Raw genomic sequence first — 25,473 nt, forward strand, 5'->3', positions numbered from 1 at the left:
AGACAAGACATGGAGGGTCGACCTGGTGCGGAGGGATCAAGAGGCGTGGAAAGACCCCGATGCTGCCGACAGCCCAGTCCTGCTCCTGGGTGACTCCCCACGTGTGCCCTCGTGGTTTTGGTCAGCGATAGGTGGCCGTTGCCCCCCATTGCCCTTGGGGTCCCCTCATCCCCAGTGTGACCCTGAGCCTGTGCTCGACCATCTCGCTCTGCTCCAGCCCCTCCCAAGCGCCAGCCCCAGCAGCAAAATCCACCCTGCCCCAGACCTGCCCTCGGAGGAGCCGGAAGACCAGAGGGTGGCAAGTCCTTCACCACGCACACGCTGGTGGTATGGGGTAAACAGGGTCAGGGGGAGGGGTGAATGCAAGCCACCGTGCCCCATCTGCACCCCAAACTGCACGGCTGCAGGAGGTGCTGAGCAGGGCAGTGAACACCCGTGGATCTTTGGGGTGGTCTTCTGTGAGGGTACGTGGCTGATGAGCGGTGGGGCACCACCGTCTCTGATGCTAAGGCTGCGGCTGGAAGTGCCCCAGGCCTTCTCCAGGCGTGCAAGCCCAGGTCTAACCCTGCTGCTGGCTCCAGCCTTCCTCTGAGCGCCGAGCAGTGGTGCCTGCCTCAAGCTCCAGCCCTGCAGGATGAGGCCCATAGCTCTGCTGGGGTGATGGCTGTGAACGTCCTCGAGACCTGAATTGCTCCGCATCGCTCCCAGGCTGGTCCGAGGGATGTCCCAGCTGCCTCCTCATCCTCACGGGGCTGAGCCAAGCGACCCGCAAGCACCCTAGTGCTGTCATCCCCCAGGGTGGCTGCACCCCGACAGGCTGCAGCGTGGTGGGACCATCCCGGGAAGGTCTACCTGCAGCGGCAGGTGGGACAGGGGTCCGGGGCGTCCCTCGGCCGGGCCGGCCGGGGAGAAAGGTCCCTGCTTAGCGATGCAGGAATGCGGGTCGGGCTGAATGTGGCGGAGGCGGGTCTGATCTGGTGCCCCACTAAGCCCCCATTCTTTCCCAGCCGGTGCATCTTGTATTCAGGCTGCCTGCTCCTAAGCAGAGCGTCTTTAATCCTTCCCTTGTCTCCTCCGTTCCCTTTCAGGCCTTTGGCCAATGGGAAGGGGATGAGCAGCTCTCTCCAGGAAGGAAATTAAAAGCGGGGAGGAGGGTGGGGAGGAGGAGAGCGCGGGGAGGGGGACTTGGAAGGGGAGACAATCCTGGAGTGGAGATGCCAGTCATCGGGGTCTCAATAGCCCCATTCACCCTGCCCAGCCACACAGAAAATCAGGGTCACCAGGATCCATGCCCTGCCTGGAGACAACTGTTGCTTTATTCTTTTTAATTGCTGGAAAACGCAGAAAAGTTCACTTGTGTGTGTGGCTCGCTCTGGTGGGGGCTGCGTCGGGGGGCTCGGGCGGCGGAGGGGTGGCAGGGACGGGGCGAGGCCGACGCGCAGCGAGAGGGGACACAAAAAGCAGCCGCGCGTGAGGGTGGAGGCTGCGACCCGGCGCGGCGGAGGAGCCATCTGTACGGCCGGGCAGCCGGAGCAGCGGGCGGCTCGGGGACGGGGAGCTGCACCAGGATGGGGACGTGGTGGCATCGCCCCCCGGGCACACGTGGGAAGGGTCCCCTGGGGTTTTGGGGTGGAGGGGGCAGCCCCAGGGACAGCAGCGGGGCAGGGGAAGGACCTGTGCAGACAGACACGTGTGGGCGGGTGGGCAGGCGTCCCCACGTCCCCGTGCATGGAGATGCCCGGGCTGGTGCTTCTGGCTGGAGACGCAGTGACCGGGCAGCTCAGAGCACGGGCACCCAGCGGCACATTGCCATCCCGACCCCAGGATGCCAACACACGTCCCAGATGGACACACAGCCATGTCATCTCCACCCTGAGACCCTCCTCCAAGTGCCACCACAGTCAGGTGGATGATTCCACCCAAGGTGGAGCTCCTGTCCCATCCTGTCCCATCCCGTCGTGTCCCGTCCAGCCCTGCGTCCCCCCCAGGGATGTCCCAGGGGTACATGTGCCACCTCGGGGCTCTGTCCCAGCAACCCTCGTGCTCTACCAGCCCCTCAACCTCCTGACCCAGTTAGTGATGTGGCTGAGCACCAGCCTTGAGACACAGGCCACCACGGGCCATGTGCCCCCGATCGGCAGCGCAGCGGGTCTGCCCGGCAGGGCCATGGCTGCCACCCAGCTCTGATAGGTGGTGGGTGCCAAGGGACGCTCTGGGAGCAGGATAAAAGAGCCTGGGTCACCGGTGGAGCCAGTCCCAGCACATCTCTGCTCACCCTCCCCCAGGCCTTCTGTGAGCCTGGGGTGATTTCTGCCCCAGATTTGGGTTGCATTTCCCTCCCCGGGCCAGCCTTTGCCCCCCTTTCCTCTGCCCTTTGCCGAACGCTCAACTTTTCTTTCTGAAGATCAGCAGAGATGCGCTGGCCGTGCTGGTCGTCCTGCCTGCTCTCATCCCGCAGCTCGTCCTCAGCCCGCAATGTGCTCCTGAGCACTCCTGACCCGCGGGACGCAAGGCAGCGTCCTCTGAGGTGTCCGTGATACTTGTGCCCCCTTGCAAGTCCTCACCTCACCCACCCTGTGCCGCCATCCCTGCCTACCCTCCTGGCTGGCATGCGGCTGGCAAGCCCAGAGCGAGTAGCTGGCACACCAGCCAGCCTCTGAAGCATAGGAGATGCCTGCTGAGCGTGGCCCAAGCCTCCAGCAGGTCTCCTGACCAGCCCCACAAGTCTTGTGGCGTGTTCACCTTCAGTGTGAGGCCCAGAGACTCCACTCAGCCACAGCTGGGATGAGGGACCTCAAAAACCTCGGGGTAGGAGCAGAGCCCCTGAGCTAAGGAGCACCCACTGGGCAGGGAGGAAGAGGAGGAGGAGGAATTTGTAGATCACAGAAATGAAACCCACGGCAGAGCGTGTGCATCCCATGCTGTCCCCGGGCAGAGGGGCTATTGGACACATCACCCCCCCTGAAACCCAGCCGGTGTGCTGCAGCCTCAGCTCCCTTCCTGGCAGATGTGATCTTAAAGCCGTAACTGCAGCTATTTTAAAACCATAACTTAACCAGCCCTGGCTGAATGCAAACAGAGACCTCCCCCAGGTCTGGGGGGTCACAGTCTGCCACAGCCTGGGCAGACTCGGATGGGAGCGTAACCACAGTGGGGGGACAACCCGGGCCCTGGATGTTCAGGGCGTTCGGAGAAGGACACGCAGCAGAAGGGAAGGGTGCTGAGCCCTGACGCTGCCCGATGGCTGGCCCGGGAGCCAGCACAGAACGGCGAATGCTTTCACCCCAGTGCTGGGAGCACAAGGGGAGATGGAAAGCTTGGCAGCACACGATGGCACCGTGCCCTCGGGCAAAGAGACCTGGGGGAAGGAGGGTAACCACCAAGGTGCGGTGATGGCCTGGCCACCAGCTGTGCAGGAGTGACAGAGGAGGGGCACGGTTAGGAGGGGGATTGCGTGGCATGAAAGAGTGTGGGAAAAAGTGCGGGAGGAAATCTTTGCAGGTGAAAATCCCAGGCTCTTCTAATAAAAATGTAACATTCAGATTTCACGTGATGAGAACAGTCAGTCATCTGGAAATGCTAAGTGAGACTAGAGAACGTGCAAAGTCAGATGGTGGAGGTGGGAGATCCCCCCTGCCCCACACAGAGTAGCCTTGCCAAGACGAGATGCAGAGATAGGATTTGTGGGTGCAGCAGCTGAAGCCTCTTGGAGCGGTGAGATCTATAACCCACAAGCAAAGATGCTCTTCCGGGCTGGATCTTGAGTGCTTGGGAGCGGGTTGAAGAGGTACTGGGGCAGCCGCTCCGTACTGAAAATCGCAGCTCTGCTAGGTTCAACAGTGCAGTGGGACTGAGAGCGCCAGGTATAGCCCGTAACAAGCTCAGGAAAGAGAACTATGTAGAAATGGAGCATACTACTAAAAATACCCCAACTCCCAAACTCCTAAACATAACCTGAAGGGTGTTAAATACAGCGTGAGAAGCCTGGGTAAAACAGGCCACAATGATGACACAAAGCTGGGAGGAGTGGTGGATACACCAGCAGGCTGTGCTGCCATCCAGCGAGACCTGGACAGGCTGGAGAGTTGGGCACAGAGCAACCTCATGAGGTTCAACAAGGGCAAGGGCAGGGTCCTGCACCGGGGGAGGAACAACCCCAGGAACCAGTACAGGCTGGGACGGACCTGCTGGAGAGCAGCTCTGCGGGGAGGGACTGGGAGTGCTGGGGGACGACAGCGTGACCATGAGCCAGCAGCGTGCCCTGGGTGCCAAGAAGGCCAATGGGATCCTGGGGTGCATGAGGAGGAGTGTGGGCAGCAGGGCGAGGGAGGTTCTCCTCCCCCTCTGCTCTGCCCTGGGGAGGCCCCATCTGCAGTGCTGTGTCCAGTGCTGGGCTCCCCAGTTCAAGAAAGATGAGGAGCTACTGGAGAGAGTCCAGCGCAGGGCTGCGAGGATGAGGAGGGGACTGGAGCATCTCTCCTACGAGGAGAGGCTGAGGGAGCTGGGCTTGTTCAGCCTGGAGAAGAGAAGGCTGAGAGGGGACTTCAGAAATGCCTCGAAATATCTGCAGGGTGGGGGTCAGGAGGACGGGGCCAGACTCTTTCCAGTGGTGCCCAGCGACAGGACAAGGGGCAATGGGCACAAACTGAAGCAGAGGAAGCTCCAGCTGAACCCGAGGAAGAACTTCTTCCCTCTGAGGGTGACGGAGCCCTGGCCCAGGCTGCCCAGGGAGGCTGTGGATTCTCCTTCTCTGGAGATATTCCAGCCCCGCCTGGACGCGGTGCTGTGCAGCCTGCTCTGGGTGACCCTGCTTCGGCAGGGGGTTGGCTGGGGGATCCCCAGAGGGCCCTGCCAACCCCGACCATTCTGTGTCAGGCCCATATGAGGAAATAGCATCTCATCTCCTTCTTCCGCTCTCGGACACTGAGTCCTGGTGGCCCTCACCTCTGCAGGGATCTGCCTGATGTGCCACCAGGCACCAGGCCAGGATATGGGCCCTTGGGGTGCCGTTCTTGGGGTGCTGCTTGCAGGGCCTTGTGGTCCCCCAGGTTCTGCCATGCCTCCTGCCCATGTGCCAGCCCCATGGCTGCACTCACGTGGCTGGGGCAACGTGAGAATTATGCAGGAATTTTCTGGTGGTTTCTCCCTGCCTTTGGTTTCTGTCCAAACTGGTCTGACACCAAAGCATTTTTTAAGCCTCCTGCAAACCGGCCGCTGCTTGCGTCCCACAGCTCCCGTGGCACTGCTGCTGCCCCGTGTCCCTGCCGGGGCCATCCATCCTCAGGGACGTCCCTCCTGGAGCTCCCGGGGCTGCCTGTCCCAGCCGCCGCTCCCCGGGGCTGCCACGTGTGGGACCCCGGCAGCCCCCTCCCCGGAGAGCCAAGCCCTGCAGAGGCTCCGTCGCAGCCCTGCGCGTCCTGGGGGGTTTCTCCATCCCCATCCCTGTGCAGGCAGCCGTTCGGTGATCCTGGCACAACCGCAGCCTCCGGAATGGGGTCAGAGAGTGTGTTTTCGGAAGAGAAGCAGGGGATGGGGAGGCTGCACCTCTTCCCTGGCCTTTCTCAGCACAGGCAACACGCACGAGCTGCGTTTGCAGCCAGTACAGCTGCTCCCCAGCTCTCCTGGCAAGGACGGAGCCCACGCGGCCATGGCCACAGCCACGTGCTGTGTGCGGGTACAGCAGAGGAGAGGACCGGGCTGGATGTGGCCCAGGCCTGCCCCTTCCCCAGCTGCCATCCTTTAGAAGGGAACTGCTCCCTCCGCTCACCGCCAGCACCAGCACCCGGAGCAGAGGAGCCGAGCAGCAGCGATGGAAGGACGACCGACACCAAGGTCACACACCCTCCTCCCTCCCCTGCCAGGTCCCATCACCGGGCACAAGCGCTCCCAGTAAAGCAGACTGGTCCCCAGCAAGGATGTGCAGGAGCGTGTCCTGTCTTGTTCACACCTGGGTCTGTCGCTGTTTGGGCACATTTGCCCCCACGGGGCGTTTCTGTGCCATGGGAAGGCCTGTTCCTGCCCGGGCAGTGCACGGGCAGCCGGTCCTGCCTCACTGACCACTGCCTGTTCCTTGCCAGCTGTCCCAGGACAGCACCGGGCTCCGGCCCCGCTGCCAGCAGTCAGCAGCCATTCCTGCTGTGCAGAGCTCCCAGGGCTGCGTCCCGCTGCCCAGTGCTGCCAGTCTCCAATGCCCATTGCTGCCAGTCCTTGCTGCTCACTGCTGCCCGGTCCCGCTGCCCACTGCTGCCTGTTCCCAATGCCGAGTGCTGCCAGTCTCCAATGCCTGCTGCTGTCAGTCCTTGCTGCCCACTGCTGCCCGATCCTGTTCCTGCTGCCCACTGCTCTCAGTCCTTGCTGCCCACTGCTGCTGGTCCCCCTGCCCACTGCTGCCCGTCCCCGCTGCCCCCCGCTGCCGGTCCCGCCGCCGTCGCTGCCCGGGGCGCTGCCGCGGGAGCAGGCCCGGCCCGGGGGCACGGCGCGGTCCCCCCCCCAGGAGCCCCGCGCCTGCCCCGTTCCTTGCCGCCGGCTGCCCCCTAGCGCTGGCGGGCGGGGGCGGCGGGGCCCGGCGGGGGGCGGGGCCCGGCGGGGGGGGCGGGGCCCGGCGGGGGGGGCGGGGCCCGGCGGGGGGGCGGGGCCCGGGGCAGTGCCGAGTTCCCGCAGCGCCGGGCGCGGGGTCCGCAGCCCGGGGTGGGGGTGGGCTCCTCCGCAGGGAGCAGCACGAGGCGGGGTGCTGGGCTGGGCGCGCTGAAGGGGTCTCGGGCGCGCTGAAGGGGTCTCCGCCCCGCACCCGACCTTCCCGCGTGCCGCCCAGGTCACCCCGGCGTGGCACGAGGCCGCGGGGTGAGGGGACGCTGGGGCTGCCCCTGCCCGGACCGCGCTGGGCGGGCAGCGCCCACGACGCCGGGGCAAAGGGTCCGCCGGGGGCCAAAGTCCGGCTGGGCCTGGCGAGCGTGCTGCGGGCGCTGGCCTTCGCCGCCAACCTGGGCCGGGGGCCGCCCCGCGAGGGGTCCCGACCCCTGCGCTGCTGGCCGCTTCCCCGGGCTGTTTGGTTTCAGTTAATGATCCCGCGAAGGCAAACAGCGGTGGGAAGGTCGGCCCTTGGCCGTGGGGTGGGTGACATGGGGTAGGTGACACCCAGCCGGCTCCCGGCCATTGGCTGCCGGCTAGGGACCCCCAGGGAAGGGGGTGCAGAAGGGGAGCGGGCTCTGCTCCCGACAGACAGTGGATGGGATTAGGGAGCCTGGGGTGACCGTCGGGACCCCCCCAGGTCCTCTGCTCTCTGCAGGGTCGGGCTGGTCTGCGGGGGCTGGGGGCACCATCGGGGCCCTCCGCAAGAAGATGACTCCCGAGGTAGCGTAAAGGAGAGGGGCAGGTCGTGTCCCCGTGTCTGGGCCAAGCGGTGGGGCAGGAACCGGGTGAGGGTGAGGCACTCAGCCTGGGGTCGCGGGAGGATGCTCGTCTCCCCTCCTGCGCCCCACGCCAGCTCTCTGCAGATCCCCGCCACCGCTGAGCCCTGGGGCCACACCAGCTGCCCCCCGCCCCCCCGGCAGCCCCCCCTCCCCGCTGGCTGCGGTCTGAAGGTCACGCTGCTGCGCAGTGGGGACAGCGCAGAGTCCAGGATCCCGCGGGTGCGCTGGGGCTCCGCAGCACACCGAAGCCACCGGCCACGATGTTTTGGGGTCTGCTTTCCCTCCTCCTCTTCGCCGTGGCTAGCGGGACGCCCATCGGGGACCAGGATGAGGATATCCAAGTGCAGGAGAATTTCGAGGCTGAGCGGGTAACAGCGGCTTTCGGTCTCTTAATTTGGGAGGCAGAAGGCGTGGGGGAAAGCTTTTTTTCATTTTCCTTCCGAAAGGAGGGAGATATTACCCATGCCCACACCAGCCTGTGCGGGACAGGCGTTGGCAGTGTGGCACTCCTAGGGTGCTGGTGAGGGGTGCCACCCTGCCGGCACCAACCTTCGGGATGGCCTCACCCCGGCACACACCTCGGCAGGGTGGCTGGAGCCTGGGCAGCCAGGGCAGGTGAATCCCATGAGATGTCTGTGCCAGCCTAAGAGCTGTGGGCAGGGCCTGCGGGCAGCCCCAGCGCAGGGCTCTTACGGGATGCAGGCTGCCTGGGAGGTCCACACCCAGCCCCAGACTCTGCCAGGCTCTGCACGGCCCCGCACGCGTGCCTGGGTCTGGGGTCCCCTGGGACATGTGGGGCGACGCCAGCCTGGTGCCTCCAGGTCAGAGGACCCAAGGAAAATCCTGCTCGGTGCTGATCCGCTTTCCAAATCATGCGACAGCTCTGGCCTTGGCACCCTATGCTTCGCCCCACAGTCTTGGCCACGAATATTTCAGCTCTGCAGAAAAGCGGGAGGTGCCCCACCTCGGTGGAGAGGGCTCATGGCAGAGACGTCCCTTTCTTCCCCCCGCAGATGTACGGGAAGTGGTATGACATCGCCGTCGGCACGACCTGCAAATGGATGAAGAACTACAAGGAGAAGTTCAGCATGGGCACGCTGGTGCTGGGCCCCGGCCCCAGCACCGACCAGATCAGCACTGCCAGCACCAGGCTGCGGTACGGGATGCTGAGGGGGGGGTTCGAGCCGCCCCCGAAGCCACCCCTCCCGGGGGTGCTGCGTCTCCCAGGGGCTGGGACAAGACATGGGGCTTGCTTGCCCTGGCTGCTGTCGGAGCCCTGAGGAGTCACTAGATTGGGCTGAAGTACCCAATGCCTTGGGCAGGGGGTTTTTGGGGGTCCCGTGCCATGGCCTCGGTGCCCCAGACAAGTTTTTCATGCGACAACCAGGAAGAATGGTCACTCGGAGCAGCTGATTGTTTTCCTCCTCCCTCCAGGCAAGGTGACTGCACGATCATCTCAGGAGAGTACGAGAAAACCAGCACCCCCGGCAAATACACCTACTACAACCCCAGTAAGTTGGGCTCGCTGGCGACCTGCTCAGCCCCGAGAGCCGCGGCGTGGCTGGGCGGTGGGAACCAGCGCCGGGGACAGCTGGCAGCTGGGGAAGGGGTTCGGGAGAGCTGGGCTCGGAAGCCACGCCACAGTTTGGGTCATTTCCAGCCAAAGCGTGGAGTGAAGCTGGGGGAAAGAGGCTGTTCCAGCGCTGTCCCTGCATGGGCGTGGGACTATGGGATGTTCCAGTAGATCCCTCCCGTCCCCCAGGTCCCAAGCTGGGGCAGGATCCCACCAGCCGCATTTCAGGAGTGTTGGTGGTATCTCAGTTGTCTGCAGCTCTTGGTTTCCAACCCCCTCGACCAAGAAGAGGGTGGTGAACCTAAAGGGAGTTGGGGTTTCATCAGAGTCTGCTTCCCAAAAATCAGCTGTTTTGTTGAATTAGGTGCCTGATTTCAGCCCCCAGCTCTGGGGCTCTCTTAACTGCCCCGTTTCTCCCTAGGGGGCAGGAATGATGTCCCCTGTATCTCTGTCTCACCCAGAATGGGACGTGTCTATCCGGTCCTATGTGCTCCGCACCAACTATGAGGAATACGCTGTCATTCTGATGAAGAAGAAAAGCAGCTTTGGCCCAAGCACCACCCTGAAGCTGTACGGTACGTCTGGCTACGGCGCTGGTGGGCAGGCAGGCTCTGGGGTGGGCCAGCGCAGCTCAGAAACACCACCCGAGGGTCCTTTGGCCTTTGAGGGACCTGGCCATGGCTTTGGAAGTGGTGCCTTGGACCAGCTCGTCTTTGGCACCACAGAGGCTGAGTCTTACGGCTCAGCTTAGAGCCACATCACACAGCGAACGTCCACGCCAGCCTGTTGTTTGGGATGAAGGTGGCAATATCTGCCTGGAAGAAACCCAGGCCCTGAAGTGGCAGGAGATACTGTCTTTCATGACTGAGGAGTACTAAAACCACTTTGTCCAAGGCCTTGGTCAAGGCTGTCGATAACGGAGGAGAGGTTGGCTGGGACCAGGCGGCTGGGCCTGGGCCTGCCTGCAGCTGCCCAAGCTCTGCAGGTTGGTGGGCGGCCACACCAGCCCACCTCACAGCCTGTTCCATTGCCCAGGGAGGAGCCCGGAGCTGCGAGAGGACCTCATTGAAGATTTCCAGCAGCTGGCTCTGGAGATGGGCATCCCCACAGACTCCATCTTCATTCTGGCCAACAGAGGTAACCCACCACAAGACACGCATCTCTCCCACTGCCTGTGCCACTGGTGTGCCAGTCCACTGGGGCTGCTGCTTCTTGGTGTGCGAGGCTGGGGAGAAGGGGGGATGATCAGGGTGGAGAGAGTAGAGGCAAAGTTTTTGGTAGGAGGGGATGGGGAGGAGGCAAGGCCACGTATCAGTCAGGCTTCCACCAGCTTCCAGTCATTGGGTCCTTGCTGGGCTGTCAGTCAATCACCCCACAACGCTGTGCTGGGACGAGGGCGCAGGACGCCCAGGGACACTCATGGCTGCTCCCCATGGCTGGGTGCTCCCAGGACCTGAGGAGCTCCTTGCCCAGCCCAGGGGCCAGAAGGAGCTGGCATGATGCTGGTGGGTGTGGGGACTCTGGGGTGATGCTCCTGTGAGTGGGAGGTGGAAAGCAGCAAGAGGGGAAGAATGCTGGGGAGGGCATCCCCTTCCCCGGGGTCCTATGTGTGCATGGTGCAGGACCACGGTGAGATGAGTTTGTCAGGACACGACCCCTCTCATGCTGCTGATCTTCTCTCCTGTCATCTGGACCAGGTGAATGCATCCCCCAGGAGACCGTAGCTGCCTCCCAGGTGAGTGGTCCAGCCAGGACCTCCTGAGGTGGATCAAGGCTGGGGACATCCCCTCCAAGCCAAACCTACTGGAGACCTGGTGTCCGGGGACCCGGCTCCATGGGCAGGACATGTTATTTGGGCAGCAGCTCCACTGACTGCCCTGGGAGATGATCTTCCATCTCCATTGAAGGGCTTTGCTCGCGAGGACGGGGGCACAGGCAGGCGCAGGCTGCAGGGTGAGGGGCCCAGGGACCAGGTGGACCTCGGGGCTGGTTTCCAACTGGAAGGCAACGGCGCTTTCCTGCTCTGATTTTTGCGCAGGGTGAAGGTTGTCACATGGCACTTCAGGTTATGGTTTAGTAGGCATGGTGGTGTTGGGTGGATGGTTGGACTCGATGATCTTAGAGGTCTTTTCCAACCTGTGATTCTATGTGGAGCCTGGTGTCTCCTTGCTCCTTGCCTGGCTGCAGGTGCCCCAGCCAGTGTGTGGAGTCCCAGCTCAGCACCCCGCTGATCCTTTGGCTGCAGTCACCCAGCTTCTCCCGATCTTGCGGGGTTGAGTTTAGAATGATTTTCAAGAGGGAATGGGACTTTCATAGGAGAAACAGCCCAGTTGACTTGAGAGCAGGTAACACATCTGGAGGACACACCACCCCGCATCAGCGAGAGGAGAGACACAACCCAGTCCAGCACAGGGCATGCCTGGGGTACTTCGGCTGCCTTGACCTGAAATACCCGATCCTGGCGCCCACCCGTGCTGAGCACAGGGCTGGGAAGATGGTGAGGTGTGGAGGGATCGCAGCCTGTTGCCCCACGATCAATTCCTGGAGAGGTGCTGGGAGCACCGAGGAGGGCTGGAGCCTGGACGGGCTGCAGCACCCAGCAGAGCTGCCCCCAACATAGCCCATCGCGGGGGTCCGGGGGGAGCTCAGCGCCGTGGTGGGGAGCGATGGGGTGGGCAGCAGGTCCCACAGGCAGGGGCTGACGGCAGCTCTGTGCTTGCTCCCCCGTGCAGAGGGCGCGGAGAGCAGTCCTGCCGCCCGAGGAGGGCTCGGCCGCGGGACCCCTGCCCCCTTACACCGGCAATAAGGAAGGTACGTCCCAGGGGAGGGGGGCTGCGTCGGGCATCCCCCTGCCCCGCATCCCCATTTGCCTGTAACCCCCGGTGCGGTGCTGGCCCGCAGACTCGTGCCGGCTGAGCCAGGACCCCGGGCCCTGCAGCGGGATGCTCTCCCGCTTCTTCTACAACTCCTCCTCCATGGCCTGCGAAACCTTCCTCTACGGTGGCTGTCTGGGCAACGGCAACAACTTCTACTCGGAGAAGGAGTGCCTGCAGGCGTGCCGGACGGAGGGTGAGCAGAGCGACCCGGAGACGTCCCAGCCGGGCGCGGGACCGCGGGTCGAGAGCACAGGAGGTGCCTTCGCTGAGGCATCAGAGGGGATCTGAGAGTGGCCTTGAACCCCACTTGTCCAGCATCCACGTGGGAGGTATGGGGGGGCCTGAGCCCCCTCGCTCAGAGCAGCCCCTGTCCCCGCAGCTGCCTGCAGGCTGCCCATCGTCCAGGGCCCCTGCCAGAAGCCGGTGACGCGCTGGGCCTTCGACGCGGCTCAGGGCAAGTGCATCACGTTCAGCTACGGAGGCTGCAAGGGCAATGGGAACCAGTTCTACTCGGAGAAGGAGTGCAAGGAGTATTGCGGGGCTCCTACGCTGGCAGGTACCCGCACCCTGCCCGCACCCTGTCTGCACCGCACCACACCGCGCTGTGCCGGGTAGCAGCCTGCACCATCTCCTGTCCCACTCCGGGCTGGGTCTGGGTGGGCTGGGTCTGCCTGGCGTTGGGACAGGGCTGTCCTGGGTCTGGGAAGAGTCCAGGATGGGTCCATCCTGGGTCTGGCATGGCTTTGTGCTGTGCCTGGGATGGGTCGGGAACTGACAGACTGAGGAACACGGTCGTTAATCTACAGGCAGTATCGCACAGCAGGGTACGTACTGAGACCAGGACTGAACTTCAAAGTCCGCCTTGACAAAAGGGGGAACAGCCCCGAGCAGGCTGGGGTGCAGTGGGGAGCGGTGCAGGTGACAGCCCCCGGGCAGAGGATGCCAGTGAGGAAAGAGTGGCTGAAAGATTTGGGGGGGGTGTAGGGACCAAACGGGGGTCCCTGCCGGGGGTGTACCCTCCACGCAACACCTGTCAGACCCTCCAGCTCTAGTCAGTGCAGGGGTTTCCACGCTGAACCTCCTTGGGAGACAAAGCCAGCCCTCGAGAAGGACGGACAAGCAGGTTTTCAGGAGCGCGGCAGGGGAGATCTCTCCGTGCAGAGGGGCGAGCTCAGGGACCTTCAACCACAGCCAGCCCCGGGTGTGCTCCCGGGGGTGGGAGCGGGGGCTCGCTGTGCCCCCGCAGATGGGAGATGGGACGAGAGCAATGTGTCTAAGGGCAGAACCCATCTTTTGTTACCCCATCACCACTATAAAGCGTATTAATGCCACCGTGGCGGGTGGTGGGACATGAAATGCCATCCCAGGACACCATGGGGACGAGTGGAGGGTCTGGACCGCTTCCCCCCATCACTGACGGCAGGGACAAAGTGGGAAGCGTCAGCCATCACCGTCGGTCCGTGGGGTACGGAGGGGGTCCGTGTGACTGTCCATCACCCCTTGTGTCTCTCCACTTGCAGAGGACGAGGAGTTTCTGCGTCTGTCAAACTGACGTGGGCAGAGGAACTGCTGTCAGCACCCAGCACCGGGGCCTGGTGGGAGGGTGCCGGCAGCTGCCAGCAGCGGCACAGGAGGTGCCTTCAGCAGTAAATGTCTCTAACGTGACCAACAAGTCCAGTGTCCATCCTTGAGTTGGTGGGGAGGAGGGGGGGGGGGTCCAGGAGGGGCAGGGGGTGCTGTGGGGTCCTCATGGCCTTCCCATCGCGGTGTCCCCCCACTTTATGGGGCTGCTGGGTGCTCCCCACTGAGTCTCTGCCCCCTCCTCAGCCAGATGTCCCCTGCCTGCTCCATGCTAAGGTGGCCAACGGGGCACCAAGGGGCTCAGGGTGTCCCGCTGGGTGGGGTTCACCCCCCATGTCCCAGGGGGTGGTGATGGGCACCCGGGAGGGGGGCAGCAAGGGGGACAGGTGCCTGCTCCTCCCTAACGGTGAATAATTGCTGCCGCATCGCGGGCACACCAGGAAGGGCATGGAGGGGCAAGGGGGGCCCAGCCGTGGGCTGGGGTAGGAATCACAAGGAGGGGTGGGATCACAGGGGGCTACAGTGAGGGATTAGGGGGTGTCGGAGAGGACGCTGAAGGGAGGGAATTACGGGGTTAGGAGGGTGGTGGGGAAAATGGGGTTGTCACAGGAGGGGATTACAGGGGTTACGGGGATCATAGTGGGCTACAGGGTTCCCAGGAGGGGATTACAGGGTTTGGGGGGTCTACAGGGGTCCCAGGAGAGGATTACAGGGTTTGGGGGATCTAGAGAGGTCCCAAGAGGGGATTATAGGGTTTGGGGTGCTACAAGGGTCCCAGGAGGGGATTACAGGGTTTGGGGGGTCTAGAGGGGTCCCAGGAGGGGATTACAGGGTTTTAGGGGGCTACAGGGGTCCCAGGAGAGGATTACAGGGTTTGGGGGATCTAGAGAGGTCCCAAGAGGGGATTATAGGGTTTGGGGTGCTACAGGGGGCCCAGGAGGGGATTACAAGTGCTATGGGGGTCATAGATGGGCTATGGGGGTCCCAGGAGGAGATTACAGGGTTTGGGGGGGCTACAAGGGTCCCAGGAGGGGATTACAGGGGTTATGGGGGTCATAGATGGGCTGTGGGGGTCCCAGCAGGGGATTACAGGGGTCGTGGGGCAGCTATGGCGGTGCCAGGCGTGGGTTGCAGGGTTTACGGGAGTCACGGGGTGGGGGGGGCTGCGGAGCTCACGGGAGGGGATTGCGGGGCTCTTGGGGGAGTGGGGGGTGGCCCTGAGGGTCCCAGGAGGGGATGACGGGGTGACGGGGGTCACACGAGGGGACCGCGGGGTCTCGGAAGGGTCACGAGGGTATCCCAGGATCTGCCAGGGGTCGCACCCGGGCCCCGCCGCCGGCCGCGCTCCGCGCCCTCCTGGCCCCTGCCGGCCGCCGTAGCCGGCGCCGCGCGCGCCCCGTCCGCCGGCGGCGAGGCGGAAGAGGCAAGATGGCGGCGGCGGCGGGAGCCCCGGGCCGCCTCCGCTCCCCGCGCCCGGCCCCCAGCGGCGGCTCCCGGCGGGGCTGAGCCGCCGCACCGGCCCCACCGCCCCCCTTCCCCCCGCCTCCGCGCCGGCCCGGCCCCGGGCCATGCCCGGTTAGCGCCCGCTGCCCGGCACGCGGCGGGGCCCCGGCTGAGCCCCTTCCCCTCCCCGGGCCGGGCCGAGCCCGCGCGCCTCCGCTCTGCCGCGCCCGGGAGGCCCCTCATGGCCGGGCCAGCCCTGCCCCAGCGCTGATCGCCCCGCCAGCCGTGAGCCGGGGCCGGCCCGCCCGGAGCCCCGCAGCGCAGCCCTTCTCCCGGCGCGGGCGGCGGGACCGGGAAGATGTTCTCGGCCCTGAAGAAGCTGGTGGGCTCGGACCAGGCGCCGGGCAGGGAGAAGCACATCCCGGCGGGGCTGCAGTCCATGAACCAGGCTCTGCAGAGGAGGTTTGCCAAGGGAGTCCAGTATAACAGTGAGTCGGAGCCCGGGGAGGGGGTCTGGCGGGGGGCACAGCCCAGTCAGGGGGCATAGCCCGGGCAGGGGGCGCACAACCCACCCCGGGCAGGGGGGGCACAGCCAGCCCCGGGCAGGGGGGCACAGCCCGGGCAGGGGGGCACAGCCCCGGGCAAGGGGGCACAGCCCCGGGCAGGGGGGCACAGCCAGCCCTAGGCAGGGGAGCACAGCCCAGGTAGGGGGATATAGCCCGGACAGGGGTCACAGCCAGCCCCGGGCAGGGGGCACAGCCCTGGCAGGGGGCACAGCCAGCCCCAGGCGGGAGGCACAGCCCGGGCAGGGGACACAGCCAGCCCTGGGCAGGGGGCACAGCCCGGGCAGGGGACACAGCCAGCCCCAGACGGGGGGCACAGCCACATCGGTTCATCCCGCCTGGTGCCCGCGGCGTGCCCAGGGACCCCGACGGGGCTGCCAAAGGCACGTGCTGTCGCTGTGCGTGCTGGTGCTGCTGCTGGTATTCGCCCAAAGCCGAGTTTGCAGCTCAGCGTTGGAGCTTGCGGGAGCGTGGGAGGAGTGAGGGATGGGAAAGTTTTCTCTTTCTGTGCGGGACGTGGGCATCTGTAGTGCGGCAGTGTCCCCGGGCAGCAGACGTCCTGCGCGGCTGCCTGCTTTCTGCTCACTGTTGTGCAAGAGAGAGTTCCTTGTAAGTCAATTTTTTGTTAATTGAAGCATTGAGAGAGTAACTCCCCTGAGTGTGTGGGTGACCTTCCCTGCAGCCGAGGATAATGGTGTTTATAATGAAGCTCTAGCAATTACATGATAAAGGTCTCTTGAAAAGCTCTGCCCTGCTAGGCTTTAATAAAAGGTGAGTGATGTATGCCTTGATGTGCCCTTGGTACGTAATTTCGTTCTGACTGTCTTTGCTGCAAACTGATACGTTTGCTCTCTTCTCGGGGAACATTTTCAGAATTTTTTTCCTTTCAGTGTTGAGGCTTAGAGTTGCGTTTTTCCCTTGAAGCTCAGTAAAAGTTGTTTCTAATATAATGATTCTGGAGGGCACTGCAAGTATGTGAAATACATCCCAAAGCAGCAGTTGTGAGACGGGGACGGTAGTTATGTCATCCCTGCTGAAAACAGAGATGGTACCAGAGCACGCTGCGAGGGTCAGCTCGGCTGCGGGCATCCGGGCAGGCGGGGAAGTCAGACTGCAGAAGGCCAAGAGACTGGCAGTTGGAAAGGGGACTGGTTTGTAAACGTGGCACTGAACGATTTCTGTAAAGGCACACGTGTTGGAGGGATAGAGCTCGTGTTGGATCTTAATCTGAAACGAGGTGAAGGGAGAGGTTAGCACTTTGGGGGTTGGGGCTTTTTTTTGCTTTGTTTAGTATCGTCGCTGTTGACTGTGCTTTTGAACGGGCCTATTTGAAGCTCTCTGCATTACTCGGGAGAGCATTTGGTGCCTTTGTCCATAGCACAGTCTGTTAGATATGCCAGTGGTGCTTAATTTAGCAAATCACTGTCTTAGCAAGCAGTCATGAATGTGAACAGAAGCACAGTGTTATCGTTAAGTGAATTTCTAGTGAAAGATGGGGGGTGAGGATGGAATGTGCCTTGGAATAGAGCACTGCATCGTTAAACACGTACCTGGAGATCTGCTGGCTGAAAGCTATTGATCTGTGCAGAGGCTTCGCGCAGCCCGCCGAGCAGAGCCCATCCACGCGCTCCGCTGGTACCTGTCTGAGGTCAGGTAGCTAACACCAGCTTGTGAATTATGTAAGAGAAAGGAGTCGGCTTTTCAGAGAGTGAACGTTTTGTGCTGTGGACAGTGCTGGCACAGCAGTGGACGGGGACAGCTCTGTGTTACGTGATGACTAACTGCGTTGTCGACAAACCTGCGTGGCCGTGTACCTGCCTGCCGTTAATACAGCAAGGCTGAAAATGCCGACAGCCGAGCTACCAGCTGTGGCTTTGCTGCTTTTTGTGTCGTTACCAAAAACCACGGGAAAGCTGGTTTGGTTTGGTTTTATCAGGATTTGTGTTCTAGTTACTGCTTTCATATCTGGAATAAAGCTGCAGCTTCCTGTCACTGCCGTAAGGGAAGCTTTCCCATCTCCATAGTAACTCTTCCCAGGATCGCTGTTATATAATGTTGGTAGGAGATCCAGGCCGGCTTACGGAAGGGCTGCGCAGTGCCCGGCGTGGCCGTGGCGCTGGACGGAGGGGCTGGGTGCCAGCACGGCGAGGGGGTCTCGGTTGAGGGTGGGCTGTGGAGGGGTATCATTACAAGGGCCGTTGCTCCGGAAGGGCAGAGCTGCAGATCCTCTGCTCCTTTCTTAGCAGGTGTGTGATGCTGAGCAGGGGAGTGCAGCACATGTTTTGCAGCCGCTGTTAACACACGTGGATCTTTAAAACTCCTCCGTTGCCCTGGAGGTGCCTGAACCTAAACCAAAGGGTGCTGTGTTTGACTGGTGTTACAGAAACATCCCCTTGCTTTCATAGACCGTTACTGATCGTGAACTGGAGCCTGTTTCCTACATGCAGGGTGCTGAGAACGCCGTGAGTGGCTCGCTGATAAAGCGGGCAGCAAACGGTCAGCACATGGGCCGTGTCACCCGGCTCTGGGTGCCTCTCTGCGGGGCGCAGCACAGGCCGTGCTGTGCCAGCCTGCGCAGCTGCCCGGTGCGGTTTGTAACCAGACAGCCCCCAGGTGAGGTGACGCTGGAGGTGGTGTGGTGTTTTAATGGCGCTGAGGATTACAAGCGCTGGATAGTGTGTACCTCTAAGTTAAACCAAGGTGATTTGTTTTGACAGTCTTTCTCCCACTCAGTGAAGTTTTCAAAAGGAAGAGTGTTGCCAGGTGGGTAGGTTTTAGATTTCTAATGAAATGATGAGAGCAAAGGCCGGTATTAGCCCTTGACAGCAGTCACTTCCTCTGCATGGGACATCCTATTTCAAAACAAAAGCGTTTTCATACTGCCTTCCCAGCACACACACTCCTTATTTGCTCTCTTCATCAGCTGCACGCAGCTTTTATGTTTTACATACCGTGGCCCAAATAACACCAGAGTTCCCTGAGCGCTGTGGAAGGTACGGAGATGAAAATGATATGGGTCTGTACCATATGTGTAATGGCCCAGATGTTTATGGGCGATCACGGTGCCAAGTATGGGGAACCAATCTTTGTGAGAACTGGCTCTTTTTTTCCTGCTTGGGATAGGCCGAACTCGGATCAGGTCTGCTGCATCACCATTCGGGGAGCTGTGCCGGCGCAGGGAGGGCAGCGCGGGCTGGAGCGAGGAGGCTCAGTGGGGAGAGAGCGAGGCGGATCTCATTCCTTTGGCAGCGGTGCTTGTTTAAACCAAGTACGAGACAAATTACAGAAGGAAGTACCAGCACGGGATTACTCAAACGTGGAGGTTTATGTAAGGCAATGGTGGGCAAACAAGGGTGAAATGAACGGTTCTGGCTGGGTTACGCTGGCAAGAGGACTCCCTGGGAGTTACCCACTGATGATCAGTGACAGGAGCAAAAGACACCCGAGTGCTGAAGGCTCGGATCCATCCTGTTGCCCAGAACACGCTACGCCTTCTGCTCTGGGCTCCGTGCGTGGCGCTGCGTGCAGTGTGCGCACGCCGGGCAGGCGCAGGCCCCGCCGCTGTGTGTGCCTGGAGCACCGGCCGCTGCCCTGGTGAGCTGCGGGCCGGCCCGAACGGTCACCAGTGCTGAAACACCAAAGTCAGTAGCTGCAAGAATGCCCCCCAGTCCCTCCCCTTATTACTTTTCTGCATAAAATGTGCTTTAAAGGACAAAACTTAATACCATGTGTCCTTTTGGTAAGCGTTGTAGCGTTACTTCTTTTGTGTTGTTTTAGAGTAGTAGTTGCCAGGCTCTGACGGTAGTTTTGTTAAGTATTTTCATTCAGCGCTACTCCCAGAAGAAAGGCTTCCCGTCTTCCTGCTGCTTCCCACCTTGCTGCTGCGGGTGGTTGTGCAGCATGTGGCAAACCCGCTTGGGCTGCGCTCTGGCCTGTTCTCCCCGCGGAGCGTGCTTGGGGTGTCTGCAGATCGGGGGTGCTGCTTCTGGCAGCAGAACCAGCTTCAAGCGTCGGAGTTGCAGCCTGGCAGTCACAGTCCCAAAGACCTTGATGAGGGCGAGGTTTATGACCCTCCGCATGGGGATTATTAGCAGTGGGGTTTGGGGGTCTGTGCTGCAGGGTCTGAGATCCTGAGCTGCTGCAGTGTCCTGGGGGAATATGGGAAGAGCTGGGAATTGCGGATTTCTAGTTCTGAGTGGGTCTGAGACCTTCTCTCTGGGCCTGTATCTTCGCTGCTCTGCCTCCATTTCCCCATCTGGAGAAAGGAAATCCCTCTGTTTTTCCTGAAGCGGTGACAATATGCATAAAATGATGTGTTTAGCTTTTTCCTCACATCTTGATCTATTCCCCATCCCTGCCCTCCTTCCCACAGAGAATTCTCCAGTCTTTGCTACAGACCTATGGCTGTGTGCAGTAAGAACTGGTTTAACTTCAAATCAAAACAAGGCAGCAGTGGTTACTGTCCCCTCAGTAGCAGTACTAACCTCACCCAGAATTACTGGTCGTCTTTGCCCACTCGGACACAGCCGGCCTGTGAGGGACCTGCCCGGCTGTGCCCTGGAGCTCCCTCAGCTCTTCCTGTCTTGCAGGTGCCATCACTGAGTACGCCTCCTCCAGCCAAAGGCCCAAATACAGATTTTGTTTTGCTACAAGTGATTTAAAGTGTTTCTAAAGACTTCTTCTTTCTTAGGAAAAGTCAGTGAAAACTCCTGCACTATGTAGGAAGAAAGAGATCCTAGCATGGAGAGTACTGAAGCTGGAAAGGGCGGTTGGAGCTGTTCAAACCCAGCGTGTGGTGCCACAAGCACCCTGCGTTGGTCTGAACGTGAGCTGCTCAGGGGTGATCTCCTTGCCACTCCAGCTGTGCCTCCCGTGCGCTGCTCCTGCTGCTCAGGCAGCTGGGCACTTGGCCTGGAGAAGAAAACTGCAAGTGAGTAATTTGGGGTTAGTTTTCAGCCAGTTCAGTTCCTTGGACCAACTCAATGTGTAGCTGCGCAAGTAACGCTGTTGGCACTAGAAAAGTCCCTGGGGAGGTAAGATTGCCCCTGCTGTGGAGATCTCACCATCAAGTTGTCTGGGAGGGATCCTGAAAGCGTACCTGGAGAGCAGCTTATTTAAGGAAGAGTCAATTTTGTCCCTTAAAACTCACTGTTTTGGTATCTCATACCGCACCTCATGGGGGAATATGAATTTTAAAATGGCTCTCTAGGGTAGGCAGTGAGAGCATTTAGAGAGGCTTGGGTTTTAAAGGGGACAAATGGAACCTCCTTCTGCCTGTGCCATGGACTTGCTGCATTAATTCAGAAAAATCAAAGGAGTGCTCCGTTGGTTGTTTCACCGTCTGTAAGTAGGAAACGGCATCACACGCGGGGCGGCAGGGAAGGCAGGAAGTGGGTTGTTGTCTCTGCAGGGATGCTCTGGGACCTGCAAATGAAGTAAGCCTATAATTACTGTGTTCGTTTTTGCCTTTATTATCCCTTTGCTATTTTAATGTGTAACTATGTAAAAGAATAAACTGCAGTACCTCTCAGTGTACAAGAACAAAAGCACAGTGGAACTGCAGCACAAAAACTTGACCAGACAAAACTCCTCCGCAGACTTTGTGTATGTTTTACCTTAAAGTTTACCCCTCAAACCTTTCTCTGAAATGCCTGCAATAACCCCTGAGTTGCAACAGAAGGCAGCCTTCAGTCTCATTTCCCTGCCCAAATGATGATGCACAACCTGATGCCAGCCACCTGAACCTGCCACTGGATGTCTCCGAGTGGCCCATTTTCTAGGGGATAATAGCTCCTGTTCGAAACACAAGCGGACAAATTCTGTTCAAGTCAGCTTATGTTTCGCAATAGCCTTGTGGTTGCCACTTTAAGCAAGGATGATATTTAAACAACAACAAAAAAAGTCCCATCATTTAACAGAAAGTTTAGAAAACAACACGTACTGTTTTTGTAAAGAACAAGGCAACCCTAGGGTTGACTCTGGAAGGTTCATGTTGTTAACTGCTACAGAAGGTACTTTGCCGAGTTCTGTACGGTTCGTGATGTTCTGGATGCTTCCTCTCCTTGGGAGGGTTTGGGTGAGTCCCTGCGGTGGGTACCAGCACTCAGGCACGTGGCAGTGGCTCAGCTGGGCGCCCAGCAGCCGGGTGCCAGGCCGGTCTGTGGAAGCGGAGCCGTTGTGGCTTGACCCAAGACCGCGATGGCTGAGAATGGCTGTGCCGAGCGCCGTCAGTGCCGCCGCACCGACAGCCAGCGACGGGCTGGCTCCTGCGGCAGAGGCTGTCCCTCTGACACGCGGAGGACCCACGGAGGTTCCGGTTCGCTTGGGTTTATTTCACTGTTATTTAAGTGAGTTTAGGTCCCCAGAGGAGCATGCTTGTTTTGGTTCTGTTTAGCTTGTTTCTAATGCCTGTGAGATAGACTAATTTTGATTTAATTTGCATCAAACTGTGGCCATTAACAGAGGTAGTTTGGTGATTTTGTCGGGGGCAGTTTAAGATCGACCCCTGTGAATGTAAACTACCTTGGCCCTTGGCCCTGCCAGGGATTGCCTCCTCACCTGAGAGCATCTGGGCTGTGAGCTGGAGCAGCGGCAGAGCAATACGCCCTCTTGTTTTGCTTCCCCTGGAAAAGGGGATGCTCCTCCAGTGCAGGAAGGCTGGGGATAGCTGGGAGCGGTGACAGCTGAGCTCTCGGGTGGTGGTCAGCAGCAGCTGCCTCCCAGCTCCCATCCCAGAAGAATGGTTTCGCGAGCGCCGGGGCTCAGCGCCGCAGCCCCGTGGGAGGGGAGCGGCACCTCTGAACCCGGGAGCCTGCCACATCGGCTCGGAGGAGAGCTGCTCCTTCAGCTTTCAGTGACTTAGGGCAGCGGGGTCTAGGAAGGGAGTAGTTTGTCAAGGAGTTAAGGAGGGGTGGGAGTGATAGAGGAGGTGATAGAAGGAGAAGCCTGGCATAAAAGGCTGGCAAAGGGATGGGATGTGGCAGAGGGAGTAAGGGCTGGGTAGAGGTGGAGAAGGCAGGAAGATGGAAGGAGCGGAGACTTAGCTGGCTGAAGTTGTGCAAATTCTGAAGATTCAGTCTTCATGTTGGTTCTTTCTGCTGAGCTAATGTGAGTAGCTGAATAAACACTGATTTTAATGACTGAGGCTCATGTTTTTTAACAACCTCCATCATGCCTGTGTAATATGGGACAACTAATTACATCTGAATAATGCTTGCAAAAAGTTAACACGCTTTTCACAGCATTCTTTGATTTGTTTTTAATCAACGTTATTTGTCTGCTTGTTCTTTTCCTCAGTGAAAATTGTCATCCGAGGGGACAGGAACACTGGGAAAACCACACTCTGGCACCGACTGCAGGGAAAGAAATTCATTGAGGAATATATTCCAACTCAGGAGATCCAAGTCACCAGCATCCACTGGAATTACAAAAGTAAGATGGCAGAGGGTGGAGGGAGTGACAGTCATGGGACAGTGCCTTGGGGGTAGAAATTCCACTGTAGCTTCTTTTTTTTCTTTCTGCTGTATCTGCTTGGGAGATGAAATGGTGTCTCATCATGCTTGTTATTTTAATAATTTGTTGCCAGTTTCTCAGTCACATTTTTAGTAACTTTACTCAGAAACTATATGTTATAAGTGCTAAAGGACAGGTCTTTGGAAGCCACAATTCAAGGAAAGTGTTTAATAGGTGATACTTGTTGTGTTGTATCCTTCCCCCACACTTCTCTTCCTCTTTCTCAGAATATCAGCGCATCGGTTAGTGGTGTGTGAACACAGAGCTTACGGGTTGGTTGGATGATGGAAACTATCTCCAAAATCAGACTTGAATGCTTCAGCCTACACAGACTTAGATGAGAGTAAGAAGTGAGAGACCTCTTTCTTAGCTATCCTAGTCTAAAGAGTGCACTGAATATTAAGTGTGGTTTTCTGCAAGATCAGGTGAAAGCTCCAGAGTTCAGTTTCGTCTCTGATCAGGGTAGGTAATGCAAGTGCTGTTTGTAAATACAGCCCGCGAGTCTGGCGTTTGATTTCCAAGAGGCTTATTCATGCCGATTTTTTTTTTTGTATACGTGTACAAGTATACAAAATGCATGTATACAGGTTCTTGTATACCTATAAAAAGGTGTTTGGAGACTGTTCCGTTGTGGAAAGATCCAGTCATCTCGCGTGTTTCTGCGTTTTTCAGGGACTGTATGTTCTTTTAGTGAGCTGAGGCTCAGGCTCTGGCTTTTTCAACATGGATGCAATCCCGAGGCAGCAGAGCTACACATCAGGCTGGCTTTTGCTGTGTGTTGGTAACCACAGGTGCATTTGTTGTTTCTAGTGCTTAGTTCTAACATTTCTATGTTTCTGTAGAGCTTGCTGGTTAGAGTGGACAGCAGCGTGTACATAAGGTGATGGACTTTTCTCAGGGTGAAGTGTTCCCGAGCTAGTCTAAATATCTGGAAAGCTGTACATTAAATTGTGACTTTCATTTGTTTCTTTTACGTTGTAAAACACTGTGTTATTTTCTTAGTAACAATTTCCAGCAGTATAGGAAGTTCTCCACTGACCTTCAGAAATTTTTTTTTAAAAAATAACCCCCTTTTTTGAAAACATTGTAAGATAAGTTTCCTGCTATGAGAACTTTCCATCCAAGATGGGTGATGTGGGGACTCTGAGAAATTGGCTTAGATCTAATTACTGCCCTGTTGGCTGACTTAACCTGTAGAGGAAAAATAAAGTTTGTTTTTCCTATGATCGTGCTCTCAAGCTACCTTGAATAAACGTTATGAGGTACTTGGCAGCAAATATTTACAGATGTTAATTAAATTGCTGTCAAATATTGAAGGATTCTTACATTGCCTGGTATTAGAAGATTTACATTTTAGATGTGGAACATACCACCTTGTCATATCTTCAGAAATTTTATACTGGAGGCATTAATAAAGGTAGAGGAATTTGAGTTATTTCTTCCTACTCAGAATGAGCAAACTTACTTTTCTGTGCCAATTGTCTCTCTAATGGATATTGGTAATTTTTGTGTCCAAGTCAGGAGTTACCCTTGCTGACAGTAATGAACACTTTTTTAGATTATGCTAGTCACCAATTTTATTCTCTGTTCCGCAGTCTCAGAAAGAGAGTCTGAAATAAAAATTGGCAAATGCTTTTGTTCAAATACTTCGAATGCTCTACGGAGGGTTGTGAGGGATGGCAGAGCTGCTCTGCTCTGTAGGATTTGTGATCCGAAGCGTATGAAGTGAACCATGCAATTGCATGAGAGTAAATATGTCTGAGGGCCTGTGAATTCCTGGTGAAGAACCCAGCCATAAAGCAATGGTTCTTATTTTTAAATGAACTTTTTTGCAATTGGAGTCTTCTCACACCCCTCCACCCTCTTCTGGGAAAGCAATGTCTTAGTGTGCTACTGGCTACAGAGTGCTGAGCCAAATAGCAGCTGAGTGCAGATCTTTTGAGTGGTTTGATCCATGGTTTATGCTAATCCAAGTTACAGAGTTAAAAGGATGAATTGGCACTCTTTGTTGCTGCGACATGCCTTCCAAAGCCCAAGCCGTTAAGGTGAAATGCTGCTGTGTGTGAGTCACACCAAAGCCAACACAGCAGCACGAAAGTAATTATCCTCTTGTGTGTTCAGGATAATCAGGAATGAAGCTGGTGATGAAAAGGAAGAATTTATGGGCTGGGAGCTAGCAGGAGCACTGGTGCTAACAGGAAAAAAACCCACGTGGAAAAACAGTTTTCTGGGATCTCAGGCAGTCAGTTTCTTTGTGAACTTCTGTGCTTCCCCTCAGATAAAGGGTGTAGTGCAGGGCTGTCTGGGTCAAACGCCTCACCTCCTCGGCTGCCTGGGGGTGCTGCTGCCGAACGGGGTGTCAGGACTGCGGAAATCACTCAGCAGCAGAACAAATCTTAGCTGAGGGTGCGTTTGGTGGTAGGGTAAAGAGGTGGAGATCTCTGGAGCTCGGGAGCAAAGTCCCAGTGCTAGGTAACCAAGTCACCTAGGAGAGCAGTGCACGTCACCCCAAGGGC

General features: G+C 58.7%; 2 protein-coding genes across 3 annotated transcripts in view; both read left to right on the forward strand.

The window, feature by feature from the left end:
* The first annotated feature begins 7,597 nt into the window (after nucleotides 1–7,597).
* Nucleotides 7,598–13,530, forward strand: AMBP (alpha-1-microglobulin/bikunin precursor). Its single transcript, XM_075439584.1, has 10 exons — nucleotides 7,598–7,777; nucleotides 8,423–8,565; nucleotides 8,844–8,920; nucleotides 9,444–9,557; nucleotides 10,018–10,119; nucleotides 10,680–10,717; nucleotides 11,715–11,793; nucleotides 11,884–12,051; nucleotides 12,238–12,414; nucleotides 13,379–13,530. Exons 1-10 carry the CDS (start codon nucleotides 7,670–7,672, stop codon nucleotides 13,408–13,410), a joined length of 1,038 nt encoding a protein of 345 aa, XP_075295699.1. The 5' UTR covers nucleotides 7,598–7,669; the 3' UTR covers nucleotides 13,411–13,530.
* A 1,536-nt stretch (nucleotides 13,531–15,066) lies between these two features.
* The window catches only part of RABL6 (RAB, member RAS oncogene family like 6), a 57,019-nt gene continuing 46,612 nt past the window's right edge, over nucleotides 15,067–25,473 (forward strand). Inside the window, exons 1-2 of one of the 2 annotated variants that reach the window (XM_075439363.1) lie at nucleotides 15,067–15,370; nucleotides 22,742–22,876. In XM_075439363.1, the coding sequence (XP_075295478.1) occupies nucleotides 15,241–15,370; nucleotides 22,742–22,876 (265 nt within the window). In that variant the 5' untranslated portion in view covers nucleotides 15,067–15,240. The remainder of the gene's footprint in view (nucleotides 15,371–22,741; nucleotides 22,877–25,473) is intronic. The other variant, XM_075439364.1, reaches the window with a different exon arrangement.

Source organism: Opisthocomus hoazin, chromosome 19 (genome assembly GCF_030867145.1).
Source record: "Opisthocomus hoazin isolate bOpiHoa1 chromosome 19, bOpiHoa1.hap1, whole genome shotgun sequence".
Taxonomy (NCBI): Eukaryota; Metazoa; Chordata; class Aves; order Opisthocomiformes; family Opisthocomidae; genus Opisthocomus; species Opisthocomus hoazin.

What these genes read in the sequence shown, in the direction of transcription:
- AMBP (XM_075439584.1), top strand. Translation starts at nt 7,670, where the DNA reads ATGTTTTGGGGTCTGCTTTCCCTCCTCCTCTTCGCCGTGGCTAGCGGG. An exon ending in AGACCGTAGCTGCCTCCCAG is followed by an intron (nt 10,718 to 11,714) that starts GTGAGTGGTCCA and finishes TCCCCCGTGCAG; the next exon opens with AGGGCGCGGAGAGCAGTCCT. An exon ending in GCAGGCGTGCCGGACGGAGG is followed by an intron (nt 12,052 to 12,237) that starts GTGAGCAGAGCG and finishes CTGTCCCCGCAG; the next exon opens with CTGCCTGCAGGCTGCCCATC.